This window comes from Rhinolophus sinicus, chromosome 14 (assembly GCF_057876585.1).
Source record: "Rhinolophus sinicus isolate RSI-liver-muscle chromosome 14, RSI-T2T, whole genome shotgun sequence".
Classification (NCBI taxonomy): Eukaryota; Metazoa; Chordata; class Mammalia; order Chiroptera; family Rhinolophidae; genus Rhinolophus; species Rhinolophus sinicus.
In genome coordinates this window covers 3,975,154-3,996,995 of record NC_142514.1, presented here as the reverse complement: position 1 = coordinate 3,996,995, position 21,842 = coordinate 3,975,154, and the positions used below count along the sequence as shown (strand labels likewise).

Genomic DNA, 21,842 nt, shown 5'->3' with positions numbered 1-21,842 from the left:
CCTAGCAACGCCAAGCTGGGTGCCGGGTCTTCTCACTACTGTGGCAATCCCGAGGTTCCGGCTGCGGTTTGCCAGTTGCGGCACCCTCAGGCTAGAAGAATCAGCTCCTCACCCTCGCCCAGAGAGGAAGCGCAACCAAGACGCATATGTCACCTCTTATTTGGCAGCCGGAGTCCGGGCTGGGCTCCTCCGTGTCCTTACATTTCCCAAGCCAAGAGTGAGGAGTCCAGGCTCTGCGCGCCCCCCTCGACCTTCGCCCCTCAGGGCTGGGGAGGCTTCCTGTCCACTCCACCCCGGCTTGGCCCTGGCCGACCCAGTGGTCAGGTGGAGCCACCCAATGGTCAGGTGGAGCCGCAGCTCCTGATGTAGCCCCAAATGAAGGCCTGGAAGGGCAACGTGCTGAGACCTGGGCCGCACAGTATCACCCAGCACTTGGGGAGAAAAGAACCGCGAAGCCGCCACTACGGCTGCCCAGCATGGCCAACACGTTGACAGCCGGCAGGTACTTGCCCTGATAGACACTGGCAGTGGTGAGGAAGGCGATCCAGGAGTTGAGGAGCAGGCTGAGGGTGACACATTTGGCCTTGTAGGTCTCTGGCAGGTCCTTACCCCCACAGCTGCAGGCAAAGGCGCGGACTGAGAGACCAGTGTAGGGGGGTCCACACCACAAGCCAAGCTGGACAGATAAATAGCTGGGCCACTGAGCTGATCACTACAAACAGGCCAACTCCATGGTTTCGGACCCAGGCATTGTGGGAGGCGGATACCTTGGCAGAAAACGAAGTTGGAGGAGTGGATTGTCAGGCAGGACAGGAAGATGCCAAACCGAGAGCAAAGAGCCTTTGGCACAGCGAGCACGTGGGTAGTGTAGGCTCCCCAAAGAAGCTATAGAGGCCACAACGGCCCCTGCCCAGGAGCCCAGCATGAGGAAGTAAAGCCTGCTCCCCGCCAACCTCACCACAGGGGTGTCTAAGTGCCAGGTGACAGGCCAGCAGTCCAAGCCATCAGTAGGAGCAGCAGCACTTTCGCCACCAGGAGCACCCAAGAGATGGGCGCATGCCAAGTCTGGCTTCCCTCAGGCATCCACTCTTTTTTCCAGCTGTGGAGGTCTGAAAGGGAAGGCAGAAAGGGCTCCTGGAGCCAGGTAATCAGAGAAGGAAAAGGGAGAAAGGCCATGCAAGCCTACAGGTGTTGCAGAACTGTACCACAGGAGCTTGGTTCTGCCGGGCACAGTAAGATGAGTGGGGCCGAAGGCCAAGTGTTTCCTCAAGGTGCCTATGTGAATTACAGATTCTGGAGATAGGCAGATAAGTTTTGTATGGCTCATGATCCCAGAAGGGGTTGGTTTGCAAATCAAGACGCCCCTAGGGAGGGCCTTAGCCTGGTAGCTCTGCCCACATGTCAGTTAGGCTATGGTCAAAGGGAGCAACCAGCCCCAAAGAAAAGGCATTTTCATCTCTCCAGCACTTCCACTAACCAAATCTATCTTCCTGAGCTGCTGCTCTGAGTTTTCTGAGTTGACTCTGAGGACAGAAGAGATGCATAGTAAAAGGAAAGAATGTGGCCCCTGAAGTGCAGCTCTGAGCCAAGCCCTAGCTACCTCAATTTCTTTTCTGATCTTGACCTTGAATCTCTGGGTGGAGCATGCTCTTTCTTTTGTCTGCTACAGACACACTAGTATCTGCATTTGGGCCAAGTCACTTGAGGTGCCAGCATCTTTGGCATAAACAGTAGAAGGGCTTTATGCAGATGGCATGGGAGGGTACAATGAGAGCATAGTCTCATCGTTTGGATAATTTAGGATAAGATTGCATCCGTAGGGAGTTGGGTTGGGAGCTCTCTAATAAGGCGCAAAGCTACGCCTGAGGCTTTCAACTGGTTATTTCTTTCTGCTTGATCAGAATTTAATCTGGGGGCAGATAGCCTCCAACCCATACCTAACTATCAGCAACTGTTATGAAGTCCTGTAGCAGAGAAACCTGCTGTACTGGTCAGGGTTTTCCAGAAAAACACAACCAATAGGAAACACACAGAGAAAGAAGTTTATCTTAAGGAACCGGCTCACATGATTGTGGGGGCTGGCAAGCCTGAGGTTTGCAGGGCAGGCTGGAAATCCCCACAAAGTTGATGTTGCAGTTTTGAGTCCAGAGGCAAAATTCCTTCCTTTTCTGGGGCCCTCAATCTTTCCTCTTAAGGTCTTCAACTGATTGGATGAGGCCCACCCACATTATGGAGGGCTATCTGCTTTACTCAGTCTATTGATTTAAAGGTAAACCACATCTAGAAATACCTTCACAGCAATATCTAACTGGTGTTTGATCAAACAACTGGGCACCATGCCCTAGCCATACTGACCATAAAATTAACCACCACACCTGCTTAACCTTGTTTAACTCGTGCTTCTTCCCAGACACTTGTGAATGTGGTGATAGCCTGTGTTCCTCATTGCCTACTTTGGGAACTGCTGGCTGGACCCCAACAGGGGTGTGCTGGGGACATGACTCAGCCCTGCTTGAAGAGAGTACTAGCCCAGTCTGCTTTCCAGCCTCTCTGCTTGTTGGAAGAACCTTCCATCATTTCTATCACTTCTGTCCTTAAGTCACTCAGAGGAAGCTCAGTGCCGCCTGCCCATGCCAGCCCTTCATTTATCTGAAGCCAGTTTTCATGTCTCTCTCCCCCAGATCTTCTCTTCCCCGGCTCCATCTGTAGCACTTTGGGCCAGTCCTCAGGAGCCAGGCTTTCTAGAACCTTCCTCCTAGGCTGGCTGTCAGGTGTGTTTCATGTTTAGGGCATCCTGCTGCTGACCCCTGATGGCTTCCCCTAGCCTCCCAAATCTATGATTTGCACAGACTCTAAGCACCTAGCTTCTTTCCAAGAAAAGCAGTGCTTTCTCTACCTAGACTGTCGACTTCATGAAGGCACCAACCTACGTTATGTTTGCTGAGCTCCTGAAGCATCTACTGCTATGTGTCTGCACTTCCCTCCCCGTGGAGAAGCTCCCCTGCATTTGGCCGACCAAGGAGTTTGAACTTGGGGAGGAGTGGGGAGGAGATGGAAAAGGAGAAAGGTCACACTTGCTTAATCCTTGCCGTCTAGTTATGTCACAAAGCCAGGAAATAATTGGAATGGAATTATAACACAAAGCACTCTAATAGCCAGGACAGAAGAATGTATTACAAAGCGGAAACTGGACTGAAATGCCAGGCAAGGCCCAGCCAGAGCTTGAAGGTGGTGACGGTAGGTTGAGAAGGGGTTGCAGGCAGTACAGGTGGCAACCTCAGAGGCGGAAACAGCAAGGCCCTGGCTGAGGAGGACAGGCAGAGGACCCTGGAGGCACAAGTCCCACTAAATGACAGTTCTGCTGAACAGTTCTCATTCACCTCTCACAGAGGGTGGCTGTGGGGCTGTATCTCTCCCCCAGACAGTAAAGTGTGGAGAGGGACAGGCCTGCAATGGGGTAATCCTCAGGGAGGCTGAATCAGGAAAGGACTCCATGTTGGGGCAGCTGAAAGTCCAGCAGCAGGAAAGGGAAAGCTACAGGACAACCAGGTGAGCCACCCAGCGTAATATGCTAACCAATCCTGTGCCCGGCATGGCCGAGCTGTGCCCTCTGACCAGGTCAGGCTGTTTAAATAGAGTAGATGGCAGCGGCCCACATGCTTCCCAGCTTCATGCCTAGGAAAGGGGTGGGACTGGAACCCAGTTGTCAGAACCAGGCTGTCTGCCTCGGCTTCTGTGTCCACTGTCCTACTCAGGAACAGGGCAGGGGGAACGCACAGATGTAAACCAGGCAGCCCCCACCGATCCTTCCTCTGGACAGTTCCGTCCTTGCTCTGCTGCCTGCTGCTTCACTTGGCTCACAAAGGGAGCCCTGGCATTTTTTTGGAGAGGGGACTTGGGGGACAGAGGGAGGCAGGACCACAGCTTCTATGGGGGCCCTGAGGGACGGGGTGGAGGGTTGCTAGCAGGGATCTGCCGGTTTTAGAACCTTACACCTGGGCCTCAGTTTACCAAATGAGACATGGCTTTGAATGGACCTCCCCGCTAGTCAGTTTTCTGACACTTAATGTCTGAGTGAATCATCGTAGTTTTGCCTTGTTATCCAGGGTTGCTCCTTCCCGCCCAAAGGCAACAGCATGCAGAAGGTATGCGAATAAACGGGTTTTGTTTAAACGGCTAATCCTGGAGCTTTTTCTGCAGGACAAAAAAATATTCCAGTGAATTTCCGGAGAGGTGGCCCTGGACTTGAGCTGAAGTATCAGACTTTCCCTCTAGAGGAGGCCGGGGTGGGCTTTTGCATAATAGAAATGAAGCCCTCGGTGGGACCGCCGGGTCTGTGGTCACCGAAGCGCCGCGCTCAGTCTCCGAGGGCGGACGGGAGCCGCCGAGCCCGCAGCAAGACGCACGGCTGCGCAGCCTGGGCCGCCGGCAGAGGGCGCCCACGGCCCCCAGCCCCTTCCTTTCGGCCGCGCGACAGGCCGAGGGGCGGGGCGACGGGATCTTGCGAGATTCTCGCGCGGTTGGAGCCAGTGGCCATCATGGCGGATTCGCTGCTCCTGCTGCGCAAGCGGGGGTCCATCCGCTCCACATGGATGCGAGCCCGCAAGGCCCGGCCCCAGCTCGTCCTCAGCCGCCGGCCCCGCTGCCGGCTCCGGACTCTGCTGCGCTGGTGCGGCCGAAGGCGCCTGCGGAGGCGGCTGCTGCAGGCCCAGGCGGCCGGCGCGGACTGGCGGGAGGGCGGCTGCCTGGTGTCGAGCGTGGATGCGGCCGGGAGGACCAAGACCGCGGCCCCCAGCGCGGCCCCTGGGCGTACCGCGGACGAGGTCTCCGCCCCGAGCTGCCTCACGAACCTCCCGGTCCGGCTATTGCGGCCCGTGGGCCCCGGCCGCGCATTGCTGCTGCTGCCGCTCGAACAGGTGAGTCGCGCGGGGAGAGTCCGGAGGGCAGAGAGGGCGAGATGGAGACGCGGCCCCGGTGGTTTCCGGCCGGGAGAGGACCGTGTCCCTTCTCGTGGCGGTGGTGCTGAGCAGAGGGTAACAACGAAGCTGATGAGGAAATCTAGGGACTTGAACAGTAACGATAACGATAATAGGTCGCATTTACTGGGTGCTTAGTGATGCCAGGTTCTGCGTGTTCGAAGCGTTTTGTGTGTGAGCCCATTTAATACTCCCAGCTCACATGAAGTCATTAATGCTATTGCCATGAACTGTTACAGAGGAAGCAACTGAGGTCTAGCTTAGGTAACTTGCAGAAGGTACGGAGCCAGAGCTAGGATCACACCCAGGCAGTCTGCTTGCAGAGCCCCTGCTCTTTACTTGGATTCCGGTCTGGGAGGTCCCCCTCCAATACTGGAGGGAAGTGAAAACCCAGGAACGCAGGGACTTGGCAGGCAGTGGGCCTTTTAGGGACAGGGAGCCATGAGAACCACAGAGCCCAGCTCATGGGACCCCCACGTTCTTCATGTGTCTGTTTCCCAGCTGTAGCTGCCATGGGCTATGATCTTAGGTCAAAAGTATGAAGTATCCGATAGTCAGCTAGTACAGTGTATTGTTATTTAGAAATCTGCCACCTTTAAATATGTGAATAGCAATTAAGGTTTTAGAAAATTGCAGTCATTAGTAACAGAATCCGTAATGTTATTTCTTCCTTTTTCTCTCTCTCTCTGTTAGTGTTTTACTTTTAGCGGGATCTGCCGTGTGACATGCCTTTATGGCCAGGTGCAGGTGTTTGGTTTTACCATTAGCCAAGGCCAGCCTTCCCGAGATGTCTTCTCTACCTACACCCATTCTCGCCTCACTATCCGTGCAGTTCCTTCCTCGATGCCTGAGAAAAGCAAGAAGGAGATGAAAAGGGAAGCCCGAACTTTGCTCAGATCTCATCTTAACCAGGGTAATGAAAAGACTGGGTAATTTATTAAGGATGTACTATGACAAGGCTAATAATTTTGAGATGCTACTAAGGCCTAGACATTGTGTTCTTTACTGTATCTACTTAAACCCTCACAAGGGTTCTCAGAGGGAAACCCTTGTGTTCACCATTTTGCAGGTGAGTAAAGTTGCCCTAGGCCACACAAGCTAGTATGTGGAAAACTTGGATTGACCTCTCCATCTGGGTGTGTTCCTGTTATGCAGTGTGGCCTCCTGAAAAAGACTCTCAAACGCAATTCCTACTCTCAAAAAGTTTACAGTTTAGCTGAGAAGTGGTAGTGCCGACATAGAATTGAATGGAGTTACTATTTCTAAGGTAGTTTGTTTTCCTCTTTACAGATGATAGATGTTGGGTGATGAAGAATTTTTCTCCTCTGTGTTGCATTGTGCTGCTGGAAAATCTGAAAACCTCTACTGTGAACTTCATAATCAGCCATCCAGGTTTATCTTACATCTTTGTACAAGAGGTAAAACAGGTTTCATTCAGAGTTTTGCTAATTGCTTCCACCAACAGTCATTTCAAATGACTACGTAGGATGCTCCCTTGGAAGAGCAGTCTCTGTGCTTGTGCTGTAGGTCATACAGAGTGTAATTTATGTGTACAGTAAAAATAGTCAGTATAGAAAGCTATGTCAGCCGGCCCAGTGGTCTGGGCTCAGGTGGTTGGACTGGCATAACACCGAGGTTGCCGGTTCAATTCCCACATGGGCCAGTGAGCTGCGCCCTCTACAGCTAAGGTTGTGAACAACGGCTGTCCCTGGAGCTGGGCTGCTGTGAGCAGCCAGAGGTCGGCGTGGGCTACCGTGTGCTGCCAAGAGTGGCCGGTGGCCAGTGTGAATGGCCGGCAACTAGCGTGAGCAGCCGGCAGCCTGGTGAGAGCTGCTATGAGCGGCCGATCGATGACTGGCGACCGACGGCCTCAGCCGGGGGAGCGGAAGGCTCATCACACCAGCAGGGGCCAGGGAGCTGTGTCCTACACAACTAGACTGAGAAGTAACGGCTTGAACCAGAGTTGGGCGGGGAGGCGGAAGAAGGGGAGGAAAAAAAGAAAGCTATGTCATGAAAAGTGTTAGTTTCATTCCCCAGCGAAAGGCACCAGTGGGTAAATGCCTCTTGGCATTTTTTAAATCATATCTTCATATCTTGATTTATTAACTTGAGCCAGTGTAAGTTTTCTCTAAACTGAATGAGTAATACTTACACTGTCTCCCGTCTCTCTTTTCTCACCTCTAAATCTTGCTGGCCATGTTGTTTCCTAAAGTCATGTCATTACTATAACTGTTTCCTGTGAGCCAGTAAATTCAGTGTAATCCATAGGATTATTGGACAGACTATATAGATGGGAGGTATTACGAAGAATCGAGGACTCACACCAGGCTTTTTAGGCTAAACGCCGAGGTGCGTGGCGTTGTCGTTAACTGAGCGGAGGCAGCTGTAGGAGGAGCTACAACTGTGTTAACTTTGAGACGTTCAGTTGGAGATGGGAGTCGAGTTCCGAGAAGAGGTTGGAATTGGGAGCTTTCCGCTCCAGCAGAGGGTTCTAAAGGCCTGGAGCTGGGATAATAACATCAAGGGAGTTGATAACATAAAAACAGGAAGGTTCAAGATCTGAGCCTGAGGCACTCCCAAGAGTAGGTCTCGATGGGGGAGCAGCAAAGAGACCAATGTCAATACTCTGAAGGCCTGCGCCATTGTTTTCTAGAATCCAGAGTTGGTGGTAGGCAGTCTCAGTGCCAGGTTGATGCCTTTTATGATGCTTTTATCCTTGGGGTTGATGAATTGCACGAGGATGTGAGCATGGGTGGGTCTCTTCCTTGATCAGCTTCCTCACAGTGGCCGTATTCCATCTGAACCTCACCTGCTTCCGCTGGGACTGAGCTCTTCCATTCCTTGGGTTGCTTTCTGTTGGTTTCCTGGTACTTCTGCTAGAACGCCATTGGGTTTTGTGGACCTGTTTTTCACATCCGTTCAACTCTGTCTGCATACATTCTTGTCTTTTTGCTTTGTTTTCGGAGATTGCTTTGATTTTATTCCAAATCACCAACCTGCTCTGCAACTTTGCTCTTCTATTGCATTTTGCTTGTAGCAATCACTTAAATTTCCACACATTTTCTTTGGAGCGCCCTGCAGAGATGCTGGCAGCTTGGAAGTAAACATAAGCTGTGGAAACAGACACGGATGACTTTAGGAAGAGAGTGACAAGATGTACTGAAGGGTTGGATTGGGGTCCGGGGAGGGTGACAAAATGGGAGGGATCAAATTTATCTTTTGTATCTCCCAACTATGAGGTTTATTAATTTAGAACAAAGTAAAAAGGGGCATTTATTTTTACCTTTTCTAAAGGTTTACATTGTTCATTTCAGACCCCGACTTTCCAGATTAACTCCGAATATTTTGCCTTGAGGTCTGTTGGCATTAAAAAAGAGAAAAAAAAAAATGCCCTGCATTTTACTGAGAGTGTTCTTTCAGCCCTGGAAGAGTTAGTCAACGATTGTTGTGGTGAGTGACACATATTGATAAATGCAAGTGCTATCTGTCAGAGCCACGGGGGAGTCCTAAGGAAGATGCTAATGCCAGGGTCAATGTTTGTTTCACCCCCAGAAGAAGTAGATGGCTGTCCTATCATTCTGATTTGTGGAGCTCAGGATGTTGGAAAGTCAACGTTCAATAGATACCTGATTAACCAGTTACTGAACAGGTGAGAGTGGTTTTACTCTTGTTTTGACGTGTTGCTAGATTTGGGACTTGAGGGAGGAGTTTTGACTTACAAAACTGGGTGGAGATGCCCCTCGACTTCTAAGTAGAGACTATTTACAACTCTGTGCCACGCTGCTCAGTTGCATGGTGGTATCGTCTGTTACACTGTTTTGGAGAGAGGGGACAGTGCTCTCGGGGGGTACTGACCTTGCCTCCCAGGGAGCTTTCGAGAGGAGTCAGTTGGTCTCAGAATCTGTATTTGTCCGTATCCAGAGATTCAGAGTTGGGCTAAATCCTGCTGTTTTTGAATGATAACATTTCAGGAAAGACGAGGTTGTAGCCCGGTTATCACGGTGACTGTGCCCGCATCACATTTTCTCTTCAAAAAACAAAACAAAAAACAAAAATATTGCTTGAGCATTCCACCTAAAAGCCTGCATGGGGTGCATTATGACTGTATCCCATACAGTGTTTAAGATCTAATTTACCCTTTCGTCATCATAAAACTAGTTAAGGTTTTCTTTCTTTTAAATTTTTAGTATTTCCTGCATTGACTATTTGGAATGTGATCTGGGACAGACAGAGTTTACTCCTCCGGGTTGCATTTCTTTACTTAATATTACAGAGCCAGTTCTAGGTATGTATTATGTGTTTCTTAAATGTCTTGGTGTTCTGAAATGCAAAAGTAGTGATACTTAATGAAAAATTCAAAGAATATAAAATATAAAAAGTGAACGTCCTCCTACCAAACTCATGGTCTTCCTATAGTTGTTTCTCTAGCCTCCAAAATTTCAGAAAAGAAAACAAAACTGTGCTATTTTTGTAGGGGTTCCCTGGAGCTGCTGTCCATGTTGTTACATGTAAATTAGAAGCTCACCTCTAATGTTAACACTTGTTAACCCTCTACAATGTTTTAAACGGGGAAATTAGCATTGATGTAATACTATTAAGTCGTCTATAGATTTTATTCAAAAGTCACCAGTTATCCTTCTAATGCTCTTTTTCTGGTTCAAAATCCAAACCAGAATCTCACATTGCTTTTTCTTTTTTAGGGGAAAATATGCCCAACGTGATATTTATCATTTTAATCATTTCATATGTGAACAATTCAGTGGCATTCAATACATTCCCAATGTTGTAGAACTATTATCCATAGACAAAACTTTTCATCATCCCAAACAGATGCTGTGCAGCAGTCCCCCTTACCTGTGGGGGATACTTTCCTAGCCCCATAATGGATGCCCGAAACCCAGGATGTACCAAACCCTGTGTATACTATACACATGGACATACCTTTGATAAAGTTTACAGCTTCTCTGCGGTATATTCCAATTGCCAGCATCATTGCTCTTGGTGCATTGGGATCATTAAATAAAATAGGGGTGACTTGAGCGCAAGCACTGCGATACCACAACACTCGATCTGATAACTGACTAATGGGTGGGTTTCTTATGCAGCGTGGATACGGTGGACAGCGGGTGATTCGTGGGACCCAGCAAAATTTCATCATGCTACTCAGAACAGTGTGCAATTGAAAACATGCATTGTTTTTTGTTTTTGTTTTTGTTTTTGTTTTATAAATTTTATTGGGGAGTATTGGGTAACTGTGTTTTTCCAGGGCCCATCAGCTCCAACTCGTCCTTCAGTCTAGTTGTGGAGGGTGCAGCTCAGCTTCCAAGACCAGTCGCCGTTTTCAATCTTTAGTTGCAGGGGGTGCAGCCCACCATCCCATGTGGGAATTGAACCAGCAACCCTGTTCAGAGCTCCCACTCTAACCAACTGAGCCATCCGGCCACCCCTGAATTGTTTATTTCTGGAATTTTTCATTGAATATTTTTGGACCACAGTTGACTGCGGTAACTGAAATCAGAGAAAGCGAAACCACAGATGAGGGGGGCTGCTTTATCAATAAACAATAATTCCTCCCTTCCAGTTTACCTCCAGGCCCAGGAACCTCTGTCCTACTCTCTGTCCCTGTGACTTTGCCTGCTCTAGGTACCACATATAAGTGAAATCCTACCATATTTATCCTGTGTCTGGCTTCTTTCACCAAGCGTAATGTAGGCATATTGTAGCATATATGAAAATTTCATTCCTTTTATGGCGGAGTATTATTCCATTGTATGGATAATATCACATTTTGTTTATCTATTCGACTGCTAATGAACCCTTGGGTGGTTTCTGCTTTGTGGCTAGTCTGATGGTGTTTCTCTGCAGTGTGTGCAAGTATCTGTTCACGTCCCTGCTGCCAGTTGTTTCAGAGCAGAATTGCTGGCTCGTTTAGTTGTTCCGTGTTTAACTTTTTGAGAAACTGCCAAACTTTCTCACTGTAGCTGTATCGTTTGCATTCCCGTCAGAAATGTACAAAGGTTCTAATTTCTCTATGTCATCACCAATACTTGTTATTTTTGATAGTAGCCATTCTATTCGATGTGAAGTGATGCCTCATTTTGGTTTTGATTTGCATTTCTCTAATGACTGATGATGTTGAACATCTTTTCATGTGCTTATTGGCCATTTGTATGTCTGCCTTGGAGAAATGTCTGTTTAGGTCCTTTGCCCATTTTTGAATTGGGTTATTTGTTTTTGTTGAGTTTCAGGAGTTCTTTATATGTATTTAAATCCCTTATCAGATGCACGATTTGCAGATATTTTCTCCCATTCTGTAGGTTTGTGTCTTCATTTTCTTGATGATACCCTTTGATGCACAAACATTCTTAATTTTTATAAAGTCAATTTATTTTTTCTTTTATTGCTTGTGTTGTCGGTGTCATACCCATGAAGTTGTTGCCAAATTCAGTGCCATAAAGATTTTCTGTAATGTTTTCTTCTAGAGTTTTGTAAGTTTTAGCTCTAACACTTAGGTCTTTGATTCCTCCCTCCCCAGCAGGTAGAAGGATTTACTTGTCAGGCAGTCCAGACACGGAGATCAGAGAAGAAACTCAAGTCAGTCTCCCTGATCCAGGCTTTGGGGCGGGTTTTTAAGGGGTGAGAGGAACAAGTATGTGGAAGCACTGGTGGGGCAAGTTTAGAGGCTCTTGGCCATTTAGGTAAGGGGCTTCTGTACCGGATCTTCCTGGACAATGGACCGTTTGCTCCTGAAAGGGTCCCGTCTTCAAGTTCTGGTTATGTCTCAGTCCTTTGTTTCCTGGGGTGAGTGGTGAGACGACTTTGGTTCCGGGTGCAGCTCGATGTCACAGTCCTCTACGCGGCGTGTGACTTGGGATTTTGGTCTGTTGTCTCTGATTTGATCCGTTTTTGAATAAATTTTTCTGTATGATATAAGGAAAGGTTCATTCTGTTACCCGCGGATGTCCAATTTTCCAGTCACCGTTTGTTGAAAAGACTGTCCTTTCCTCATGAAGTGGTCTTGGCACCTTTGTCAAAAATCATTTGACCATACGAGTATATGCAAGGGTTTTTTCCTGGGCTCTCTGTTTTATTCCGTAGCTCTATCTGTCCTTATGGCAGCACCACCTCTCGTAATTACTGTAGCTTGTAAGTTCAAAGTTGGTTCCTCCAGCTTTATTCCTTTTCAAGAAGTTTTTGGCCTTTCAGGACCCCTTGCAAGTCCATATCAATTTGAGAATTGGCTTTTCGATTTCTGCGCAAAAGACTTAGAATTTTGAAAGGGATTGTGTTGAATCTGTCTGTAGATGGCTTTGGGTTGTATGGACATCTTAATAGTAAGTCTTTTTGTCCATGAACACGGGATGTCTTTTCAATGTCTTAGGTCCTCTTTAATTTCTTTAACATGTTGCATACAGCGGGGTTTAAATCCCTCGTGAAGATTCTCGTGATCTATACGCAACGTGTTAAGCAGTGTTGTGTGGTTTTTGGTATCTAAGTCTTTTCCCCTTCCTGGTTAGATTTATTCCTAAGATTTAATTATTTTAGCTGTTATTATAAATGGAATTCTTTCCTAATTTCCTTTTCAGATTGTTCATTACTTGTGCATAGAAACCTAACTGATTTTTATGTGTTGCTCTTACACCCTGCAATTTGCTGAATTCCTTTATTAGCTCTAGTGGCCTTCCTGAAAATTCTTTGGGATTTTTTTATATATAAGATCATGTCAGCTGCAAATAGAGATAGTTTTACCTCTTCCTTTCCAATCTGGATGGCTTTTATTTCTTTTTCTTGTCTAATAGCTCTGGCCGGACCTCTAGTACAATGTAGAGTAGAAGGAAACATGCTTTTTTTCTTGTTTCTGATCTTAGCGGGAAGGCATCCAGTCTTTCACCATTGAGTATGATATTGGCTGTGGGTTTTTCATAGTCTCTCTTTGTCAGCTTCAAGAAGTTGCCTTCTGTTCCTGGTTTGTGTAATAATTTTATCCTGAAATAATGTTGGATTCTGTCGAGTGCTTTTTTCGTATCTGTTGAGATAATTGTGTGATTTTTGTTTAGTTGACTTTTAGAAGAAGCAGATGGTAAATTAGGTTGCTAGGTATGTTAGGGATTTAACAGACGTTTTGTCAGTAAGAATTCTTAAAATATTTGCATTGTTTTAACAGCTTTATTAAAAATAATTGTTTAAGCTTAGCTCTTGACCTTATTTCATTGCTCCTTTTTTTTTTTTAATTTTCTCTAGTCCATTTAATTTTTCCCCCTGTTTTTTTAACCCCTTAATATTTCAGTGGGTATTTCTAAAAACAAGGACATTCTGCTACATAATCAATGCAGCCACAAAAGTCAGGAGAGTAGCATCGCTGCAGTACCGTTACTCGGATTTTGTCCATTGTCCCAATCATCTGTAGAGGCCCAATGTATTGTTATAAATCTTTAGTCTCCTTCAGTCTGGAACAGTTCCTCCAGCTTTTCTTATCTTGTATGCCCTTGACGATGTTTAAGAGCACATTTATAGAATGTCTCTCAGGATTAGATTAGAAGTGATGCTCTACTTCCAGAAAGGCGAGTACATTTATCCTAGTGGTAGGATGGTCTCAGATTCCTGCGGATCTTTGTTGGTGATGATGGCTGACCTCGCTACCTGTTAAATAGTCACGGATTGATTGCTCTTATCTCTATCTTCTTAGGACCACCTTTCACCCACCAGAGGACACCACAGAAAATGGTATATTATGGGAAACCTACTTGTAAAAACGACTATGAGAATTACATTGAGATAATAAAGTATGTGTTCAGCTCCTACAAGAGAGAGTCCCCTCTTATCGTCAACACAATGGGCTGGGTGACAGGTAAGCCCACGGGGTCCACCGGCAGGACAGGACGGGCAGTGTAAATCAGCTTTTGGCTTTTAGGCATTAGTGCTGGAGCCCAGTTTTTAGATTTCTCCTTATTGATCGTTTCTTTGTCTCAGAATAAGTATACTAGTTCCTTGTAGGAACATTTTTTTTGGGTTTGTTTTTTTGTGTGCTCTAACTGCTAATGTGATCTCCTTCCTCACAGATAAAGGGCTTTTGCTTCTCATTGATCTGATCCGACTGCTGTCTCCCAGTCACGTTGTTCAGTTCAGTTCTGGCCGAAGTAAATACATGCCAAACCTCACCCCCGACTATGTAGATGACATGGACGGCTTATACACAAAAAGCAAGTCTAAAATCAGACACAGGGGTTTCCATCTGCCAGAGTTTGCAGAGTATTTTGAATTTGCTGATGAAGAAAAAGAGAGTCCAGTTTTATTTACTGGACATAAGCTGATGTGCGTCAAGTCGGACTTTGCATTTAGAAAAACTCCAAGAAATAGGTAAGTACACCATCACGGCTCGAGAATGCAGTGTTCTTCATTTTAACAAGACCTTCTGCCCTCAGTTCTTTACAAGGAATAAGTCCTCAACTTTTCAAATCTGTCACAGCTATGTATGAAGATCAGTTATTTTCCCAATGGAACGATCCAGAAGTGGCCTCCAGCTCTGGTCGCCAGGGGCTTTGACTAGCAGGAGTCTTTCTGCTTCATGTTTTTTCTCTGGGTTTATAGAAAGGCAGGATCTGCAGATACTAAGGTGTGAACCTAATCTGTGTAATGGCAAATGTACTCGGTTCTCAGTGGGCGGTGGACCTGTAAGGTTAAATCTCTCCTTACCTCATTCTGATTTACTTTGCAGAGACTCACATAACAAAATTCTTCGTGACTTGGCGGTGTTAGGTTACCTTGGCCAGTTGCATCCCCCAGTGCCGAAACCACTTTATCCCTTACAAAGTCTGACACCCTATCAGGTAACCCGAGCCTGTGGCTGGGATCATCTTTATTTTGTTTATTTAGCAAACATTTCTGTGGCTTCCTGTGTGCCGAGTGCTCCTCTAACTACTATAACTGCTCATTTAATCCTCAGAACAAGTCAATGGTGTAGGTCCTATAACTGTCCCCATTTGGCAGATGGGAGGCCGAGTAATCCAGTGGGAGTGACAGCTGGCATCAGACCCAGGCAGTCTGTCTCCAGGGTCCTGCTCTTAACTGCTGTGCTGTGCTGTGCTCTGCGGGGCACGACTGGGTCCACGCTGGTTAAGAAGGTTCTGCCGAATCCTGGAGGTGGCCCTGGGATTAAACCCCGCAGTCTGGCTCCAGCACTTCTGCTTCCTAGCTGCTTGCGATTCAGATTGTCATCAGTAGAATGGGGCCAGTACCAGACCTGGATGTGCGGGTCAACAGGTGTTCAACAGGCAGGAGGTGGTACCTAGCCCCTAGCACTGTGAAAGCATTTCATGTTATTGTCAAAAGTAGATTCTAGCACCAGAATACTTACATCTTGGGAGCCAAGCTCTTCGTTATTTGGGGTTGAAACCCCCTTGATATTAGGATTCTGGATGATGAAAATAAAAAAGCAACAGGTAGCGTTTCTTAAGTGCTGACTCCGTGCTGTGCCCTGTTCTAAGCCTGTGTTTACTCCTTTACTCACAACGGCCCTGTATTCTCCCCATTGTACAAATGATAGAACTGAGGCTGGGGGCATTGAGTCAGTGGGCCCAAAGGGGCGTAGTAAAAGTTTGGGCTGGGACTGGAGCCCAGGCGCCCCGACTCCAGAGTCCAGAGCATTCACTTGCTGTATGGCCTTGCAGACAAGCCCTGGCTGTGTGCCAGGGGCTCTGCTAAGCATGTTACGTGGCTTGGCTTGGCGACCTCGCAGCAGCCCTGTGAGGGCGATGCTAGTATAGCTCGGAAACCTGGGCAGTCAGGTCGAAACACAGGCCTGAGAACGTGCACGGCAGGAGCAGTGGATCCAGACGGCGAGATTGTGTCTCCCAAGCCTCACGGTGAGATGGGCTCTAGGCTTTTGAGTCGTCTCCACCAGACACGCTCAGGCAGTTTGTTTAGTGGAGTTTTGCTCACTTAGAGATGCTCATAACTGGGTTTAAAAGTTACCTGCCAGGAATTGAAACTGCCTTTTGTTATTGCAAATTTGTTTTTGAAATCTAAGTAATACCTGACAAGATACTTTTCGACTTTAAGAGTTTGGAATTACCCAGAAAGTTACATGTTAAAGGTCGTTATTTACCCTGTGCTCCAGGAGTGCGATCCCTTTTTCTTAATTCAATATGTTTCATTAGGGAGTGAGTGGCGGCTTTCTCTCACTGAATGGACTTTGACTTTCTTACATTAGGAGATCTCTCGGAGAATGGGGTTTTCACAGTCTCCCTCGACTGTAACTCATGAAGGATTGTCTCCAAACTTGCGTCTCGAGTGTTTCTTTCGACAAGAACGTTCAGGCATTAGGTTTAGGTTTCCAGCAGGTGTTGACTGTATACAAGAACTTTGTGTAAATTTCTTAGGTTCTCTGTATTAAAACAGTAAAACACTCACCACATGCTGGGTTGTGCTTCCATTCTTTTGAGATACTTTTCAGTAGGCAGTTCAGCAAATAGAACGTTAGATAACTGGCTAATTGGCTGATGAAAATTAAAAGTGTCTTTCAAGTGGAATTAATAGAGGAAAACGTGCATTGTTTTCCAGGTCCCTTTCAATGCCGTTGCACTCCGCATTACCCACGCCGACGTGGCTCCCACCCACGTACTGTGCGCTGTGAACGCCAGCTGGGTGGGTCTCTGCAGGATCCTGGATGATGTCAGAGGACATGCACATGGGCCCATCCTGCTGGCCCAGACTCCGATCTGTGATTGTCTGGGGTTTGGTGAGTGAGAGTAAAGCATGTCTGCAGACCTGAAATCGATCCACTTCAGCTGTTGATGGCTGGCCTTGACCTCAGAGCTGTCTCAGTTGGAGTAGTCAGAGAGCTTCTCTGTCTTCAGTACGGTGGGCCTCGGGCTGGAGGGCAGGAAGGAAGCAGCTCTTTCCCTGCTTCTCCTGCCAACTCTTCTAAATCTAGGATTCCTAAGAGACTGGTCACGGCCTTCTCACTTGCCAGGTTTTCTCTAAGCCGTCTCACCCACTGCCGGGGCTCTAAAGCCATCCGTATGCTGACTCCATAGGCTCTCTGTAGCCCAACCATGTGTCTGAGTTCCAAACCTGTGTTACCCGTGTACTTCTCTGCTTGGCTATCCCACTGGTATCTAGGACATAGGTCCAAAAGTGGGGTCCTGATGGGACCATACACCCTGATGTTCTCCCCAAGTCCCCATCTCCTGTTCCCTTGGGTCCTTTGAACGGTCCTTCAAAGATCCACTCAGGTGTTCGGGCCACACCTGTGGGTCCTCCTTGGAACGTCCTTGCCTTCGTTCTCCACATCCAACCCACTAGCAGGTCAGGTAGCTTGGGTTTCCAAAATATGTCAGGCCCTCCCTCTCATCTCCTCACCGTGCCGGTCTGAGCCGCCACCATTTCTGCACTGGACACTGGAGAATCTCCTTCACTAGACGCCCCACATACTCTGTGTCTTGGTACTTTGTATTTTCAAAGCAAACCCCATTTGAAATGGAAACTTGTTTGAAAAGCCATTCTGCAATTCAGAGTCGGGGGAAGGTTTGATGTCTCCCAGAAAGGGTGATTTTTGTGTGTCTTCAGGAATCTGTAGAGGGATTGACATGGAGAAGAGGCTTTACCACATCCTCACCCCTGTGCCCCCGGAAGAGCTAAGAAACGTGAATTGTCTGCTGGTCGGAGCCATTTCCATCCCACACTGTGTCCTTAAGAACCAGGTGAGTATGGCTCCCAGGGACAGCCCTGGAGATAAATTTCCATGCACGTAGGAGAGAGAGAGGACCTGAAATTTGGGCAAGAGTCACGGGACAGGTTATTGTTTGGGGAACTTACACTTTGTCTTAGAGCTAGAATGAGGCAAGGCGGAGTGTCAGCCCGGTGCATGAGGCAAGGCCGTGAGTCACTGTCACTCATGGTCAGGAGCTCCGTGGGAGACCATTGTCCCAGTAGGAGGCCTCCCCAGGATTATACCTTCCTGAGGACGGTCTTCAGGTGCACCCATGGGAAGGTCATGGGAAGGTCATGTTGGCCAAGGGCACCCGTGTGGTCCCAGAGCCAAATTGCAGGGCCTGGGAGTGGCCTGGGAGGCCGTGGCTGTTCCTCCACCCTCTTGTTTGAGAGAGAAACACCCACCCTCACCTACTCTCGTGCTCTCCGGTGCGTTGAATTGGATGGAAAGGAGGCAGTCCTGCGTTTGTGCCTGAGCTGGTGTTTCAAGTGGGCCCTTTGAGGGAAGGGGGGCCAAGGCTCTGAGGAGAGAGGGATGCACTGACTCGCTTTTGACACTGTCTTCTGGGGAAGAAAGGTTTGGCTGGATTTGCAGTGTTTTCATGTATTCTCTGTGTTTCCATTTCAGCATGGGCCTGAAGGGACGATACCTTACATCACGACAGATTATAATTTTAAACTTCCTGGAGCATCAGGGAAAATTGGATTAAGAGAAACTGAGGAAACATGGAAAGAGAAACTACCCCCAAGACATAAATTCTATCGAAAAACAAACTGATGTTTTTAATAAGGGAAGGTACTGTTGTACCAGAAAGCTTGACTTTGTCTCCAGCCTGACATCAGCAGACGGCACCCTTACGTAGCAAACAGTGTCCTGTAAAACTTGTGGAAGTGTTTATAGTAAATGTAAGTCCCTTCTTAAGGCTACGTGACCCCGAGTTTTGCCTTAGTCTGCTGTATGGTGAGTCACACGTGATGTTTCAGTTTTTAAAGGGAGAGAAAGCGTCACGGAAAACGTGCTCCATTAAAACAGAAGATACAATCGATTCCTTAAGAAGTTATCTGAGGACCTGGTTGGTGGAATCAGGATAAAAATGGGGAGCTTGGGGCCACAGAAATGGACCCACGAGGCAGGAAGGCTGGCTAGCAGGGTTGTAAGTCTAACAGGATGTAGAGACACGCGTTGGTCCTCACCCAGTGATGGCAGACGGCGGGGAGACCCCAACGGTGGGTCATTCTCCTCCCCGATCATGGGATGCTACCCAGGTTCTTTCCGTTCCTGTGGGTCAAGTGTTAAAGATACATTTGGTCTTCAAAGTTAATCGAGGTTTAATAGGAGAAAATTTGGGCTCCTTCATTTTTATTATTATTTTTTAACCTGTCGGGTTTATGATGAAAAAATTGCTCTCAAGTCCAGGAAGCCTCTCCTGGGGCCTCTTTAAACCTGAATTTGTCCTGATTGACTTCTCATCTGGGATTGAAGACATATCCTGGGCTGCGCCGGAAACTCAGCTGTGTGGAAGGACTGGCAGAGCAGTTCTGAGAAAGGCCTGTTCTCGCCCTTAGGTGGCTGGACCTGAACTTGTACCTGTGGACAACTGTGCCATTTAGTGCTTTCTCCTAGGGGTACCAGAGGCTGGTGATAATGTCATTCTCCCAGATGGCTCTGGGAAAACACAACGGAAATCTATTCGTCTTCTCCCTGGTGGTCATAACTCTGTATCCTCCATGGTTGGAAGCATTTTGGGAAATCAGTCTGGGCCATACCATTTCTGCATCTGAGAGGGTGAGACAGCTCCCACGGCAGCATCTCAAACTGGCACTGTGAATTGCAGCATCCTAGCAGATCATGAAGGCTGGTTATGAGAATGTGGGTTTTAACATCTATATTCATTTAAAGTGTCTTGTAGACCCACAGACTTACAGATTTGCACAGGACCCCTTGGCACTCTCTAGGGCAATTTTGATACCCTAGAAACCACTTAATGTCTAACTTCTTAGTTGCCTCTTATTTATATCTAAATTTAGCTCATACATGTTTTTCTGTCTTGGTCTTGCAAAGGATTTTAACAGACAATCCGCCACTGTCACCTTTTTGTCTCCTTCCCCAGTTCCTGTATCTTTGTAATAATATTCACTATAGGTGATTAGCAGCAAGTCTCACAATGAAAGTGCTGCCCTGTCATTTGCATTTTCATTAAATCCAGGCTGTCGTTTCGCCTAATTTCCTGCTGGCTCTTAAGGATTGTCTTCAGTCCTTATCTGTAAAGAAAACAAACATCGCCACTAGAGGGAGCTGTCAGCCATTGGTCAGACGGCCAGACGGGCTACAATTGGCCAAGAAGCCTGTATCGGCCTTTCTTGGGATTCAGAGATCCTGGTCATGTGGCTCTGGTTGGCTCCAGGTGTCCTGGTCAGAGGGCAACATGCCATTCACCTCGCATGTCTATTTGATCATCAGTGTCTATGGTTTGGGCTTGTTATTTCTGTAGTCTTGTGGTGCAGGATGAGCAGTAAGGAGTTTCTGCATTGGAGTTATTTGTGTGATTTTCTTAGTACATGCTTATTTTAAGAAAACTAAAGAAATGTGTGGCTTAAAACGTGAAAACCTTTAGTCGCCGATTTTGTGATTCTTAGTTCTTTTAAAGAGATCCATTTATAAGAAAGGTAGATATGAAAATAAATGACAAGATGCTCGAATTCCAGGGTTCATTTTATTTTGTAAACAGGCAGTTCAGTTGGTCCCTCCTCTCCTCCATTAGGCCGAGGGGCAGGAATCAGTGTGCCCTGTGGGGCCCTGGCCAGGAAACGGAAGGTTTGAGAAAACAGGGGCATTTGAGCTGGCCTTTCAGGTGCTTTGGATTATGTGTTTTAAGAACTCGAAATCTGACAGTGGCCTGCGGGAGAGGACAGCCCAGGTGTGGGGCCCCAGGCTGGGCTGAGGGCCCACACCTCCGCCCCTGGGACTCCTCTGATGGCTGGTTACTTACCCACCAAGTGACAGGAGTACAGGGTGCCTTTTGTTGTACCAGATGGTGAATTTTCACAAAATTGCCTGGTAGATTTTTCTTTTTATTATTTTTAGATTTAGATGTGACAGTGTGGTGGGTAAGACAGCAGGCTTTGCTGTTAGAGCTTTGAGTTCAGATCCTGGCTAGCGGTGTAGTTCCGAGGGAGACAGCCCATTCCCTTTAAGGTGGGATGGAAGCTCTCAGGGTCCCCATGTGAGTGTGCGTGAGCCACGACTGTAGGGGCAGAGCAGTAACCCTCAGTGTGCAGCCGGTCTCTGGTTAGACTGTACACTCCTACAAGGCGGGAGCCAAGATTGTATTCCTCAGTCTCTTTGGGAGGAAGCAGAAACTAAATGTGGGAATCAGAAACCATCTTACCTGTCCTGCCTGTGGGCAGGTCCACCTTAAAATCATTCTTTTTGGGGGTGGGGGTGGTGGTGGTGGTGGCAAATACTGGCTAAAGAGCTCTAAGGAAGTAGTCCCCACGGCTCGGCTCCCCCTGGTTCCCCGTCCCTGGGAGTGTTTCCTAAACCTCTACTTAATGCTTTCCAACTTGTACGAGCAGTTCCCACATGTAGAAGGTGACCCTTAAGTCCACCACCACCTAGATAATCACTAGTAATGTGATGCTGTCTTGTCTGGTGTTTTTCTAAATCGTGTGTGTGATATTTTACAAAATTGATGTCCTGTATGTATGGTTTTCTGTCCAGCTTTTCTCAACATGAACTCTGTATCATTAAATATTTTGGAGAACATGAATTTGTGTAATTTCATTAGACCATTTTATTCCAGAAAATTATTTCAGTGCTTAGGAGAAATTATGGCAGAAACAGTGGGGAAAATAAAACGTTAGAAGGGGGTTAGTGAAATCTGGGCGCCGTAGCAGGGAAAACAGGAAACCCCAGCAGCCTGCGCCTTCTGCCATTTCAGAATTGAGCACAGTGACCGTTTATTCTAATTTTTGTGTTTGGGCCCAAGTATGTAAGTATTGGATGCTATATTCTTTCTGGACTGTCTTTTGAAAGTGTATTAGGAGAAAAAAATTTTGCTTCCAGAGAAGTGAAAATTAAGAAAGAAAAAAAAAATTCCTGGAGTCTGTGCCTGTAACTGCCTCTCGGCCGGTGTGAGCTAAGCCCGGGTCCTC

The 21,842-nt window shown here is 47.3% G+C and overlaps 2 protein-coding genes across 3 annotated transcripts; one reads left to right on the top strand and one right to left on the bottom strand.

Annotated features, from left to right (window-relative positions):
- Nucleotide 1: 1 nt before the first annotated feature.
- On the bottom strand, nucleotides 2-1,525 carry TAS1R1 (taste 1 receptor member 1). The gene is given in 5 exon segments (XM_074334180.2): nucleotides 2-451; nucleotides 454-653; nucleotides 655-907; nucleotides 910-984; nucleotides 987-1,525. Coding segments are annotated over 5 exon segments (828 nt in total). The 5' UTR covers nucleotides 1,177-1,525; the 3' UTR covers nucleotides 2-341.
- A 2,986-nt stretch (nucleotides 1,526-4,511) lies between these two features.
- NOL9 (nucleolar protein 9) lies at nucleotides 4,512-21,457 on the top strand. 2 transcript variants are annotated; one of them, XM_019746772.3, is made up of 12 exons: nucleotides 4,512-4,916; nucleotides 5,670-5,889; nucleotides 6,267-6,394; nucleotides 8,291-8,426; nucleotides 8,529-8,625; nucleotides 9,164-9,261; nucleotides 13,663-13,824; nucleotides 14,036-14,333; nucleotides 14,692-14,803; nucleotides 16,536-16,713; nucleotides 17,544-17,677; nucleotides 18,316-21,457. In XM_019746772.3, the coding sequence occupies exons 1-12, from the start codon at nucleotides 4,539-4,541 to the stop codon at nucleotides 18,463-18,465; spliced, it is 2,091 nt and encodes a 696-aa protein (XP_019602331.2). In that variant the 5' UTR covers nucleotides 4,512-4,538; the 3' UTR covers nucleotides 18,466-21,457. The 2 variants fall into 2 exon arrangements, with proteins under 2 accessions (XP_019602331.2, XP_019602332.2); XM_019746773.3 differs by having other exon boundaries at nucleotides 4,530-4,916; nucleotides 8,532-8,625.
- Nucleotides 21,458-21,842: the final 385 nt, after the last annotated feature.

What these genes read in the sequence shown, in the direction of transcription:
- NOL9 (XM_019746772.3), top strand. Translation starts at nt 4,539, where the DNA reads ATGGCGGATTCGCTGCTCCTGCTGCGCAAGCGGGGGTCCATCCGCTCC. An exon ending in TGCTGCTGCCGCTCGAACAG is followed by an intron (nt 4,917 to 5,669) that starts GTGAGTCGCGCG and finishes TCTCTCTGTTAG; the next exon opens with TGTTTTACTTTTAGCGGGAT. An exon ending in CACAATGGGCTGGGTGACAG is followed by an intron (nt 13,825 to 14,035) that starts GTAAGCCCACGG and finishes CCTTCCTCACAG; the next exon opens with ATAAAGGGCTTTTGCTTCTC.